The following is a 13,638-nucleotide window of genomic DNA, read 5'->3' as shown; positions in this document are numbered from 1 at the left end:
AAATAAAGCTAACTAGCTTTGTCTCACGAGATTGTATTTAAGTTGATTTCCCTATTTTGTTGCTATTTGTTTTTCTAGTGCATTCAAACTGTTAACAAATATATATTAGTGTTATCAATTTCATTGTCTATTAAGTGTGATATGAAGATAGCCCATTCACCTTAGTGACGACATCTTAAAACTTAATGCACACTTGTGATCCTTGTCCCGCTTTTCAAGATAGAATCTACTGAGATTTTTTCCACAATATTCTGTACAATATTGAACCCCTGCACTTAGCAATTCATTTATCACTTTTTAGTCGCAAGAAACAGTGGTCTTGGGATAAGTTAAATTGATTTAAATAGGTTTCTTCATTTGTATGTTAGATAAGATCTTGTTGTTTGAATATATTCCATCAGTATAGATGGCAAAGATTACTCTAGAATAATTGTAAAGTAAATATTTGGATGGTAAATACTAATACCTCTACTAAACCCAAAATGTTCAGACCTGGGTGCTGAAATTTAGGCACCACGCAATGTGCAGCGGCAGTCAAAAAAGATAACAGAATGTTGGGAATCATTAAGAAAGGAATAGATAATACAGAAAATATCATATTGCCTCTATATAAATCCATGGTGTGCCCACATCTTCAATACTGCCTGCAGATCTGGTCACTCCATCTCAAAAAAGATATATTGGAATTGAAAAAGGTACATCGAAAAGGAAAACAAAAATGATTAGGGGTATGGAACAGCTTCCATGTGAGGAAAGATTAATAAAACTGGGACTTTTCAGCTTGGAAAAGAGACGAATAAGGGGGGGATATGATAGAGGTCTATAAAATTATGAGTGGTGTGGAGAAAGTAAATAAGGAAGTGTTGTTTAATCCTTCTCACAACACAAGAACTAGGGGTCATCAAATGAAATTAATAGGCAGCAGGTTTAAAACAAAAGGAAGTATTTCTTCACACAATGCACAGTCAACCTGTGGAACTCTTTGCCAGAGGATGTTGTGAAGGCCAAGATTATAACAGGGTTCAAAAAAGAACTAGATAAGTTCATGGAGGATAGGTCCATCAGTGACTACTAGCCAGGATGGGCATGGATGCAAAACCATGCTCTGAAGTGTCCCTAGCCTCTGTTTGCCAGAAGCTGGGAATGGGTGACAGGGGATGGATCACTTGATGATTATCTGTTCTGTTCATTCCCTCTGGGACACCTGGCATTGGCCACTGTCGGAAGACAGGATACTGAGCTAAATGAACCATTGGTCTGACCCAGTATGTTCTTATGGGAGCAGCTCTCTGAAAAACTAGCCACTTTTATTTAGGTACCTTAATATTGGAATTAGGCCAAAATTTTCAAAAATAGGAGCCAAACTGGGTTCTTAACTCCGTATTTAGGCACCTAGTGATAGGAGTTTGTGACTTGTGCTCCTAAGTCATTTAAGTGCTTAAGTCCCACTGAAGTCTTGCAGGGATGGACAGGAGGAAGATCAAAGAAATAATAATAACTAATAATATAATAAAAAACTGTCCAGACCATGTCTTTCATGGACAGGCTTAACTACTGAATTATGTGCTTCAGAACAGACTGACAGACTTAACTTTGAGATTTGCTGGCAATGTCACTGTGAACCATCAAGTCATAGATAAAGCATCAGAAAGCTCCCCGGCCACCTCTCTTGTTTCATGTAAGTCTAATGTGAAATCGGCCCAGAGGGCCTGAAGTTTTTGGCTTCAAGTGACCCAGGATCAAAAGTAACAGCTGGGTATCGAGACTCTGAATTGATACCTCCAAGAGTTGCACAGGCCCAACATGTGAGGCCCAAAGCTGTTCCTTTGCATGCGTGTCAACAGAACATGTTGAAGCTCAGACGTCATCTTTGCCCCTCTGGTTGTTTTCAAAAAAGACACTTTTTCAAACCAGGCATTTCCTTTCTGCAAGTGCCAAGGCAAGTCTGCACCAAGAGCCTGCTGAATTCCCAGCTTTCAGCCAGCTCTGCCCTCTACCCGGAGACTGCAACTGTCCAAGGCCTCCAGCTACCTCAGTTTCAATTGTATTTGTGCTGTTAAACCAGCTCCTCGACCTCTGGAACACCATAAACTATTGATTAGCCTGATGCCTTCATTAAGCAAATTATGTTAGTTGTCAGACTTTTGGACAGATGGGAGAAGCCGAGACTGGACAGAAAACTTGAAATGGATTTTGTGGTGGCTTATTTTAATCCCTTTTGTGAATACAACCAAAAGCTAGTGATGAAGGTAACTTTCTACGTGACGCAACTTTTGTATGGACTCTGTTCTGGAGCAGGTGAAGGAGCCCATTTGCTTATACACTCATTCATACCTGCAGCAATTTGCTCAACCGCATGCATTCACAGGCTTGTTCCCAGCTACTCCCCATATGCTCCATCAAAACTTCCTGAGCCATTCTGTTCCCGTTCCATCTTCCTTTTCTCCTAGACTTGTTACTTTCCTGGAGGGAAGGAACCAGCAGTTCTGTTTGCTCTGCTCTGCTCCCTGGATCCAGTAATCTCATTTACCCATTCCAAATTCCTATTCACTTCTTGCAAATGGATTTTTGAAGCCCTCTATGTGGCAGTTGGAGACAGTGGGAGGGGAAGGAAAGCACTGAAATCCTCACTTATTCTCCCTGCAGGCCTTTACTGGTTCTGCCTCCCACATTTTAGGCATGGTAAAGAATTGCAGCTTTAATCTGGGCTCCTCTCACTCTCGCTGAGACTACAGCAGAGAGAGCGAAGGGAGCCCAATTTAGAGCTGCAGCTGTTTTGGCTGCCCCTGTTGAATGGCACTCACTGAGCACTTTGCAGGGCTAGGAAGACTAGTGCATGTCCTCTCAGGTGCATATCTTGGGGCTTGTCTACACTGGCACTTTACAGCGCTGCAACTTTCTCGCTCAGGGGTGTGAAAAAACACACCCTTGAGCACTGCAAGTCTCAGTGCTGTAAAGTGCCAGTGTAGACAGTGCACCAGTGCTGGGAGCTACTCCCTGCTTGGAAGTGGTTTTTTTAACCACTGGTGCTGCATCTACACAGCCACGTTAAAGCATTGCTGCGGCAGCACTTAACGTTGCTAGTGAAGACATATCCTTAGAGAGATCTCTGTTCCTCACCCTGATTTAAAATGCTTGAAGGTTTTGGAATGAAGGTTCCTAATGTTTACAGTCCATCTTGAGGACCTACATAGCTTTCATGGACAAAGATCTTTGTAAATTCTACAAAGATCTTTGTCCATGTAGTGTTCTAAAACCAGATCCTGATTGAATTGCCCGGTGAACGTGTTATTAGCAGATACGCAGGGTGGTATAAGTTCATGTCTCCTGTGTCAAGAAGCATTGCAAGTGTGAAATTGGATGCTGTCTTAAGACATTGTCAGTTGGCACTCAGACAGGAAAGGAAAACCCATACATGGATCAGTAATGAAGCACAAGAATGTTCCCTGGATAAAGGGGTGGTAGATTTATCAAGTGGGGAAACACTGGAGATAGGTATTTCCAGAACACCTCTGTACAAAATACCACTGTTCTTCATGAGGCACCAGAAAGCAAATGCACTGCCAACAGACACTTTGTTTTTTATTCACTGCTGAGGTAAGTTTACATATGTATCCATTATCTCTGATAGCAAAGGTTCTGACTAAGCTTAGGAGAGGATGGTCAATGATCCTTATTTTCAATGATCCTTATCCTTAAGTAGGTAATCAACTGATCCTTCAGAACCATTAGGATAATGTGGCACGTGATACATTTAAAATTAGAAAAACCCTTGTGTCATGGGTTGTTAATATGGTTTTAACTGAGCTGATGAAAGCTACTATCAAACCACTTGCTAACCTCTGAAATCAAGGTTTTTTACATGGTAAATCACTTTTCGGGTTGCAGTGACTTCCATTCACAGTGATTGAGTTTCACGTTCTAATGACTGGTTCACTTTAAACTAAACCCTTCAAAAGTAAGATAGTGTTATGGACAAATACCAAATAATGACCTAAGATGGTAATTGAGTTCTGCTTCAATCATTCAGTCCTCTTGCTTGCATTCTTCCACACCCGCTTATTAATCCTGGTGAAACTCTTCTCCATAAACTTGATGCCAAAAGATCCTTTGGCTTTTATTTGGAGAGAACTAAAGCCCTTAAAAAATACATGCACCTTTGTTTCAGTTGACACTAACTCAATAGATTGTGTGGTCTCCAAGGAGACCACATTTCTCAATATCTGTTTCATTGTTATACCATGGCAGGCCTGCAGCTTGTAGGTCATGTCAAGGTCCTTTTGGTGTGGAGTGAATCTGTTATGGCAGCAAACTTCTCATCTGTTTTTATCTTGGAGATTTACAAGGCAGCATTTTATGTTAACTGAATATACTCAGATTATACTCTGTTGCTCGGATTCAGCTTCCAGTCAGGAGTCAAGATTTAGTCTATTGTGGAAACTTTTTCTAGGGTATCTTATTTTCCTCCTTTACTTCTCTGCAGATAAAAAAAAAGATATCTACATAGCTTTAGAGTAGGGCCGTCAATTAATCACAGTTAACTCACATGATTAACTCAAAAAAATTAATCTTGATTATTCGCACTGTTAAACAATAGAATACCAATTGAAATGTATTAAATATTTTGGATGTTTTTCTACATTTTTAAATATATTGATTTCAATTACAACACAGTATACAAAGTGTACAGTGCTCACTTTATATTATTTTTATTACAAATATTTGCACTGTAAAAATGGCAAACAAAAGAAATAATTTTCAATTCACTTAATACACGTACTGTAGTGCCATCTCATTATCATGTAAGTGCAACTTACAAACATAGATTTTTTTTTTGTTACATAACTGCGCTCAAAAACAAAACAATGTAAAACTTTAGCGCCTACAAGTCCACTCAGTCCTACTTCTTGTTCAGCCAATCGCTAAGACAGACAAGTTTGTTTACATTTATGGGAGATAATGCTGCCCGCTTCTTATTTACGTCACCTGAAAGTGAGAACAGGCATTCGCATGGCACTTTTGTAGCCGGCGTTGCAAGGTATTTACATACCAGTTATGCTAAACATTCATATGCCCCTTCATGCTTTGGCCACCATTCCAAGAAGACATGCTTCCATGTTGATTATGCTAGTTAAAAAAATATTGTATTAGTTAAATTTGTGACTGAACTCCTTAGAGGAGAATTGTATGTGTCCTACTCTGTTTTGCCTGCATTCTGCCATGTATTTCATGTTATAGCAGTCTCAGATGATGACCCAGCACATGTTGTTCATTTTAAGAACACTTTCACTACAGATTTGACAAAACGCAAAGAAGGTACCAATGTGAGATTTCTAAAGATAGCTACAGCACTCGACCCAAGGTTTTAGAATCTGAAGTGCCTTCCAAAATCTGAGAGGGATGAGATGTGGAGCATGTTTTCAGAAATCTTAAAAGATCAACACTCCAGTGTGGAAACTACAGAACCCGAACACCAAAAAAAGAAAATCAACCTTCTGCTAGGGGCATCTGACTCAGATAATGAAAATGAACATGCGTCAGTCCGTACTGCTTTGGATGGTTATCGAGCAGAACCCATTATCAGCATGGATGCATGTTGTCTGGAACGGTGGTTGAAACATGAAGGGACATATGAATCTTATGTACATCTGGCACATAAATATCTTGCAACGCCAGCTACAACAGTGCCATGCGAATTTCTGTTCTCACTTTCAGGTGACATTGTAAATAAGAAGCGGACAGCATTATCTCCCATAAATGTAAACAAACTTGTTTGTCTGCGCGATTGGCTGAACAAAAAGTAGGAGTAGGCTCTAAAGTTTTACATTGTTTTACTTTTAAATGCAGGGTTTTTTGTACATAATTCTACCCTTGTACGTTCAACTTCCATGATAAAGAGATTGCACTACAGTACTTGTATTAGGTGAATTGAAAAATACTATTTCTTTGCCATTTTTACAGTATATGTATTTGTAATCAAAAATAATATAAAGTGAGCATTGTACACGTTGTATACTGTCTTGTAATTGAAATCAATATATTTGAAAATGTAGAAAATATCCCAAACTATTTCAATTATTGTTATTCTATTATTGTTTAACAGTGTGATTAATTGCGAATAATTTTTTTAATCGTTTGACAACCCTACTTTAGCGAAATGGTTAACTTGAAAACTGGTATCCCACTATTCAGAATAAAGGTACATTAACCCTATATTCACATTCTACCTGCGTCGTCTTGTTTTGTTTTCAATAATCCTGGAGTTTTTTAATCTCCAGAAGAGGGGATCTTTAATGAAGGCTACCTTCAAAGAAGAGGGAACTACTTATCTATAACTGCCCTCTGAAAATAAATATGTAATAACTTGCCAACCATCCTCTTCTAAATTGAATGCTCTGTAACATTTCTATTACTTTATTATTTTGGGTCTTTTACATATGGAGATAATTGCTGGGCAAAGATCTTGTTGCTGGAGTGCATGGGGTGCTTGCGTTCCCTTGCAAGGGTGATTTGAGATATCCTCTATGGATCTTTTAGCTTGGGGAGCGCTCACAGTCATGACTTCAAAGAGAACTTGATATATTGATCTACACAGTGTTGCCTATAAAAGTGAATGTTGTAGAGGAACAAATTAATTCAGCTGTGTGCAGTGTTGCAAGCTGCTTGGAACTTGGAGCGGAGAGCAGAGGCTGCAGGAGGGAAGAGTTTGGAAGAGGCATAAGGACACCAGTTGTGTGCATATGGCTTGAATGCCAGCTGCAGTTGCAGCATCTCTGTAAATAGTTCTCTTAATAATGAGTCAATTTTAGTTTTCAAAAGATGGAGTCCTCTCACGTCATTACCCAGTATGTGGCACATGAAATATGTAGTAACTTCCCCACTCCCATAATATCTCTTCATGAGAGGAGAACTCACAACGCCCACTGACAGAAACAGGATAGTTGCCTTGGTAGCAGGGTGGACCAGATATGATAAATCTGCTTACTCTTATATAAATAAGAAACCTCTCTCTGAATAGGGAGATTTTCTGGCACTAATGTCAGTTGATTTCAGGAGAACTGCTTTGGAATCTACAAGTTTTAAATAAAAAATTGCTGAAACTAAATGCTATCAAAATTGCTCTATATCACTTCTCTGCAATAATAAAAGGGAAGTGAAAATGAATAAAGTTTGATGGTATGGTCATGGTGTCTTCTATATAAAAGAACTGGAAGTCACAAGATCAATAACTGTACCAAAAAGCACGGACTTCACAAACAAAAATGTTTTCTCTAAAATTGTGGGTTAATGCATGGATTGTTGTCCCAGAGGGCATAGAGTCTTTTCTCTCCTTCACTCAGACCGCAACCAAAATGCAAACAGCATGGAAGAATCATTCCCTAAAGCTCAAGAGGCTCAGGAGGTTTTTGCACTGTTAGTACACCAGAATATATCTATCTTGCCCTATTTAAATTTAAATAATTGTCTGTCATGGCATGCAGATGCCTGGACTGTTGTTACTCCTCCCTTATTTCTTCCATCAACACTGTGAGGTTCCGGACCTCTCAGTAACCAAACCTCCTTTCGTCCAGTAGGCTTTCTGCTGTTAAGGCCCTCTGTCTACCCTGGACAAAGTAGTGTAGGGATGATTACTGGTGAATAAATCAATCCTACACCCCAATTTGGGAAACCAGCAGAATCTTATCAAGTAGACACTTTCCTGACAGGTTTCACATTCATCTTCTATTGACTTGTCACACAAAAGCAGGGGTTCTTTTGAAGTGACGACTCACTTCTCTAGGATAAGAGCTGGATCACCAGCTTTCAAATAAGATATCCTGTCTGTTAAGAAGGTTTCCCTTTGTCAAGCACCAGAATACACAAGTATTTGTATTATTCTCCAAAGGACTTTCACAGACTCCAAGCCGAATTCCCAAGAGATTGTTCCATGATCGGTCCCAAGTATGATTTCATCCTCAGACACTTTTAATGTTTTCTGGGGATATTCAATATTCAAGGTACTAGACAGAGAATATAGGCAGGAAGTGGGAACGGAATATATTTATATGCTGAAATTCCATTTAATATAAAATCTAGTTTTGCATTCCTGGGGTTCGGTAGAGAGACAGCAGATGTTACAGCAAATTCTATTAAACAGACTAGCTGTAAACTTTCTCAGTTACTCCATGAAAACTTAATAATGGAATATCTTGTATATATATTTCAGGATAAGACAGAAAAATCCCATGGTATATGGGATTTTTACCTCTCCTGCATCATATGTCAGATGCAAGTCTCCCTCTCCCCCCCCCCCCCCATATGTTTTTATTGAGGATTGCATACCTGCTCCTCCAACCCATCTTTTCCATTAGAAAGATGATTCATTCTGATAGAGGCTACTGCATGCAATAGAAGGTATTGTGATACATTATGCTTGTTGTGTTTGTATGTAAACTTTAATTTATATAGACTGTATATTATAGTCTTCCATTAATATCTGGACAAATGGTAATATGCCTTTTTCATACAAGAAGAAGATATTCCATGTTATGTGTGCGCATTGTTTCTTTCCTTGTGGAAAAAACTCTTCAATTTTTTTTAGATGATGCTGTAGTGAGAAAAGCATTCCTCAGACATATAATAGCCTATATCTGGGGAAGAACTTGAGGGAGGAAAAAGTCTGTATTTTTAAAATATTTTTTAAACTTCTGATTCAACCACATATTTAAAAAAAAAAGGATTGAAGTCAAATAACTTTTTTGCTGAATGATATTTAATGAAATAAAAATTTCTATCATTCATCTTATTAGTATAAATTAATGTTCTCTTCTCCCTAATGTGATTAAATCTAATTGTTATATCTATTTTCATGAATGTCAGTATATCTAACTGCAGTATTTTTATTATATTATGTCTGCATTATACATCAATATACAAATAGAGCACAGAATCATAGAAATGTAGGGCTGGAAGGGATCTCAAAATCATCAAGTCCACCCCCATGCATTGAGGCAGGACCAGATAAACCTACACCATCCCTGACAGATGTTTGCCCAACCTCTTTTTAAAAACCTCTAATGACGGGGATTCCAGAACCTCCCTTGGAAGCCTGATCCAGCAGTTAAATCCCTTATAGTTAAAAAGTTTTCCTAATATCTAACCTAAATCTCCCTGGCTATTGATTAACCCCATTACTACTTATCCTGTCTTCAGTGGATATTGAGAACAATTGATCACAGTCCTGTTTATGATAACCAATAACATATTTGAAGACTGTTATCGGGTCCTCCTTTGTAAAGAAAGCCTAGCTTCAAAAAGAAAATGTAAAGTAATTCCCAAAGTGGACTATGAAAATAATCTTCTATTCCTTCTGAAATGTAAATTCATAGTATGTTTGTAAAACGCTGTATAAAAAAAAAACCCTAAAAGCTCAATATCACTTATTATTAATGATAAATGAGAGCTTGTGCACTAATACAAATTTGTGCAGTATCTATGGTATAGTAAGAGTTGCAGTTCATTCTGGAAATAGTGTTACAATATGTTGAAATCTATCACTTCCTCCGATATACATTTTATCAAGATAAAATTGAAAGAGCATTTTAAAATCTGAATATAATTTTTCTTTTAGAGGATAGAACAAATTGATAAAACTAAAAAGGGAAAGTTTCTGAATATTGGGTGGAATGTGGGCATAATTTTCAAAGCAGTCTCTGTACCTGCACCCATAATCTGAGCACACCCCATTTTTGTGTGTATAACTCTGTATGCACACAAATTCTGCATGTGTGGTTTCACGGGCTTTTTGAAAATGTGGATCTTATAGGTGTGTCTAACAACTTTCTCCTCACAAAGGATCTTAAAAAAGCAACTATTTGGGTTCCTTAATATTCTACTATTTATAACTCTGTTCTGTCGATTTATAATATTAGTATGTTCTCATGTAAAGTGGTGGTTAGGAAGAGAATATTCTTTTTAAAAAAATCTTCCTTCCTTCTCATTCTCCGTCAATCCAATGCCGCTTAAAATGTTATGCTGACACTGAGCATTTATAGAAAAAGCAGGAGACAAGGGAAAAGTGAGGATGAGCACCCTTTGGCTATATATATTTTTGAAATTTAATTCTAATAGCCTTAGAACTAAATGTAGACCATTGTCCTAAGATGACTAATTTTTGTGTTTGTTGATAGATGAATTCTGGTTCTCAGATGGCTCCTTGTCTGACAGAGCCAAATTCAACGATCCCGGCTTGATGCCCCTTCCGGACACTGCCGCAGGACTAGACTGGTCCAACCTGGTGGATGCTGCACGAGCTTTTGAAGGTAAGAAAACTCAGCAAAAAGACTGCTCTTCCAAGTTTTTCCCATATCTTCTATATACTCATTTTGAATAATAAAAATCTTATATGTATCTCAATAGTTATAGCCTTTTCTGTCCTTTTTGTAATATCACTTACTTTCAAATGAGGAACTGTGTTGGACACACTATGTACTGTGTGGCTACTATCAACTCTGCATGTGCAGTCCAAGTGATGTTGCCCCTCCCTCTGACTCGCATAATAAGCCCTCAGAAGAACGTTGCAGTGGTACAAGTCTTAAAATGTCTACTGATATGTTTTCAAATATAGTGTGCAGTCAGGAAGTAGAGCAGTCGTGCAGAATTGGACTATAATTCTAGGTTAACCTGGAGAAAATGACACACTCATCTCTGTGATATCAAACCTATACATGCTGAGTTTAAAGGTAAACAGAATAGTAGACATGCATATTTAAAGGTTTTGTTTTAATGTATGCTTTGGTCAGGTCTTTCTCTATACTGTCTTAGAGTTCAACAATCTCAAGTAGAAAGGTTTTGTTGTTTTACTCTTTAGTTAAAGGCATTCAGAACTATTCTTGTACTATTTTGAATGCATAGAAAACGTGTCAGTGATGATCAGCATTCTAAAATACCATCATGCTTTCTATCGTGATTAACTTTGAGTCCCTTTGTCTCTATTTGGCCCTTTTCATATACTTCCTATCAGTTAAGTGGAATGTATTATAAAATTGAAAGATATATTCTGAACAGGATTCCCATTGTATTTACACACTTGGTTGCTTGCGGGAAGATGTGTATATATTTTTGTTACCGGTATCCTAATGCAGCAACTGGAAAATAAAGACTTATCAATACAAAGAAGACTTGGAGTGATGTAACTGTGTTCATGCTAAAGCATTTTTTACTGCTGCATAAAGAAGATTTTGTTGTTCAACAACTCTTTTATCAGTTCAGCTGACTGAAAGTACTTGTTCTGTATTCATATTTTCTGAAACTCAGATATTTTGAAGTCTTTTAGAAACTTTATTTTCATTTTTCTAGTCTCCTTAAATCCTCAGCTCAGAATAATGGCATACTGCTTTATTCTGCAATTAATTAATTTGAGCAGCAACTTCTCGATTCCAGTAATGCTTATTCTCAATAATTGCACAGTCATATTTTTTTCTCATTTGTTCTGTTCAAATAGGAAAAGCTATTGACTGACTTGTTTTTAGTTGTATATATTTCAGATATTTTCATTTATTCATTTTGTACTACAGTACTTGTTCAGACTTCATAGTTTGAAGAAGACAGTCTGAGTCACAAAATAGAGATTGTCTCATTGATTGCTTTGTGAATTATTTGAAAAATTTGAGTTGTAATGCACATTCCCATAAAGAATGCTATAGTAAGTGTTTCTAAGTTTTGTGTTAGTGGGTACATTTCTTTTCTGTTAGTGGGCGCATTCGTGCATAAGGTGGACAGATCTATGCATGTTCTATATAACCTATAAAACATTATAACTAATTTTTTGATTTCATGCTATGATATTGACCTCTTGAGTGGAAATGGGTTTTCTAAAAGATTTGGTCAACTTTCTGCATACTCAGTCTCATGACCAGAGAGCCAAAGTCAAAATAAGCACAACTGATTAGCATATCGTGAAAAGTTCATTTGGAGGGAATCAATTATAAGAAATAATGAGTTCTTAAAATAGTTGGGTTTGAATTGGATGCTATTTTCCTGTGTATGTTGAAGTTGTCCTTCGTAATTGAGGAATCACTTCAAGACTTGGTATTAAGAGTAGGTGGGAGCTAGTGTTCTGGACTCTATGAATGTAATGAATAGAGAAATGATGATCCCAGAGATTAAGGAAATTGGTGATAAAAATGTCAATGGAGTTCTGCTATGCAGGGTTCACAGTGTTTGAAACGGAACATTTCTAGAAGTTTGGAAATGAAGTCGAATGGCTAGTTCAGCATTCTTCTTTAAGAATATTTTAAAAGGAAAAGGTGTGTACCAGTACAGAATTTGGGATGCCACAATCATTTCCTTAGCTGTGTGGGGATTAAAACCTCAGACCTTTTTATTTTGGTGGATGAGAATGTGATCAAAACTTTTGAGATATGTCTGTCTTTAAAGAAAAGTGATCCAGTTAATGAAGACTAAGCCATTGTTAAAGGGGTTGTTTGCTGCTGAAGATTTAAGAAATTAAAGTTAGATTAGTCTCCAATTCTGATCTGCCAAGTCTCCTAACAATTATGCAATTTACAGTCCTTGATATGGGAACTTTATTTTAGTTTTCTTTTTTCATACAAGGCAATTTTTCTATATCTCTTCCTCTCCATAGCTGTGTCATGATTCAAAGGTCAGTTCTTTCTTGGGCCTCTTTATTCTATCTACTGACAGACCATAAAATTAATACTTATTCATAAATACACATTTTGAATTATTACCATAATTCTTCTGTGTTTTAAACCCAACTCTCATCCAAGATGGAACAATATAGAACAGATGAGGGATTTTAAGCCTGGGAGCGAGGTGATTTAAGAATGAATGTCGACATAACTTTTTTTTTTTTTTTGCCATTACAGCTAGAACTTGAAATTCACTGTTAGATGCTACAAAGGCCTTCTTTTGTAGTTTAAAGCTAAATGAATAAATAATAGCTTTTTCCCTCTGGTTAACTCATCATTTTGCTCCTGAAAAGTTTTTGGTCTAAGATAATGTTGAAAAATATATTTTTAAAAATTGATACTGAATTGTTTTTTTAGATTGTGCTGTAACCCTTGCTTTCTAAAAGCCCCTGTGAATAGAATGCTACAGGATCTTAGAGATCCAGATACCAGTGCTTCTAGCAGGTCAGACTCTTCATCAGGATCCTGATGCTATTGGTTTCCTTTGACAGTCACTTTTTGAGGATTCAACTGCTACCACCCCTTGCTAGACAAGAACTTTGTGCACAGGTGGATGATGAAACCTCACACTAAGTAGGATCTTGATGAGAGGGAGCCTAAGCAACTTCCCTTTTTTCCTGTAGCTTGACCTTGTGGTCCAATTTTCTCTTCAGAGATGGCTTTTGGGGTCCATGAAGTCCCTGATTTGGGACCATTTTAAGTATCAAAGCAAAATTTAGGAGGGTTTTTGTTTTGTCTTTTGTTTTGTTTTTTTTAAGACAGTTTCTGCACTTGTTGCTGCAGACAGAGCCTTGAAAATGGAAACCAATTTCTAAAGTTGAAATTTACCGCTAGTATTTCCTGACATTCTTGTGGAGTTCACTGTTCCCACATGGTCTCTTGGAGAGGGCCTTTGTGATTGATGAAATCAACAGGTACAGTTCCTTGCTTTTTGAACCCGTTCATG

At 37.4% G+C, this 13,638-nt stretch overlaps 1 protein-coding gene across 6 annotated transcripts in view; it reads left to right on the top strand.

The window, feature by feature from the left end:
* The window catches only part of SIPA1L2 (signal induced proliferation associated 1 like 2), a 236,318-nt gene that overhangs the window by 204,773 nt on the left and 17,907 nt on the right, over nucleotides 1-13,638 (top strand). For all 6 annotated transcript variants that reach the window (XM_074948841.1, XM_074948842.1, XM_074948846.1 and 3 more), the window contains one exon: nucleotides 10,170-10,301. In XM_074948841.1, coding sequence (XP_074804942.1) covers nucleotides 10,170-10,301 — 132 coding nt within the window. The remainder of the gene's footprint in view (nucleotides 1-10,169; nucleotides 10,302-13,638) is intronic.

The sequence above is a fragment of the Natator depressus genome, chromosome 3 (assembly GCF_965152275.1).
Source record: "Natator depressus isolate rNatDep1 chromosome 3, rNatDep2.hap1, whole genome shotgun sequence".
Taxonomy (NCBI): domain Eukaryota; kingdom Metazoa; phylum Chordata; order Testudines; family Cheloniidae; genus Natator; species Natator depressus.
This window is presented reverse-complemented; position numbering and strand designations above follow the sequence as displayed.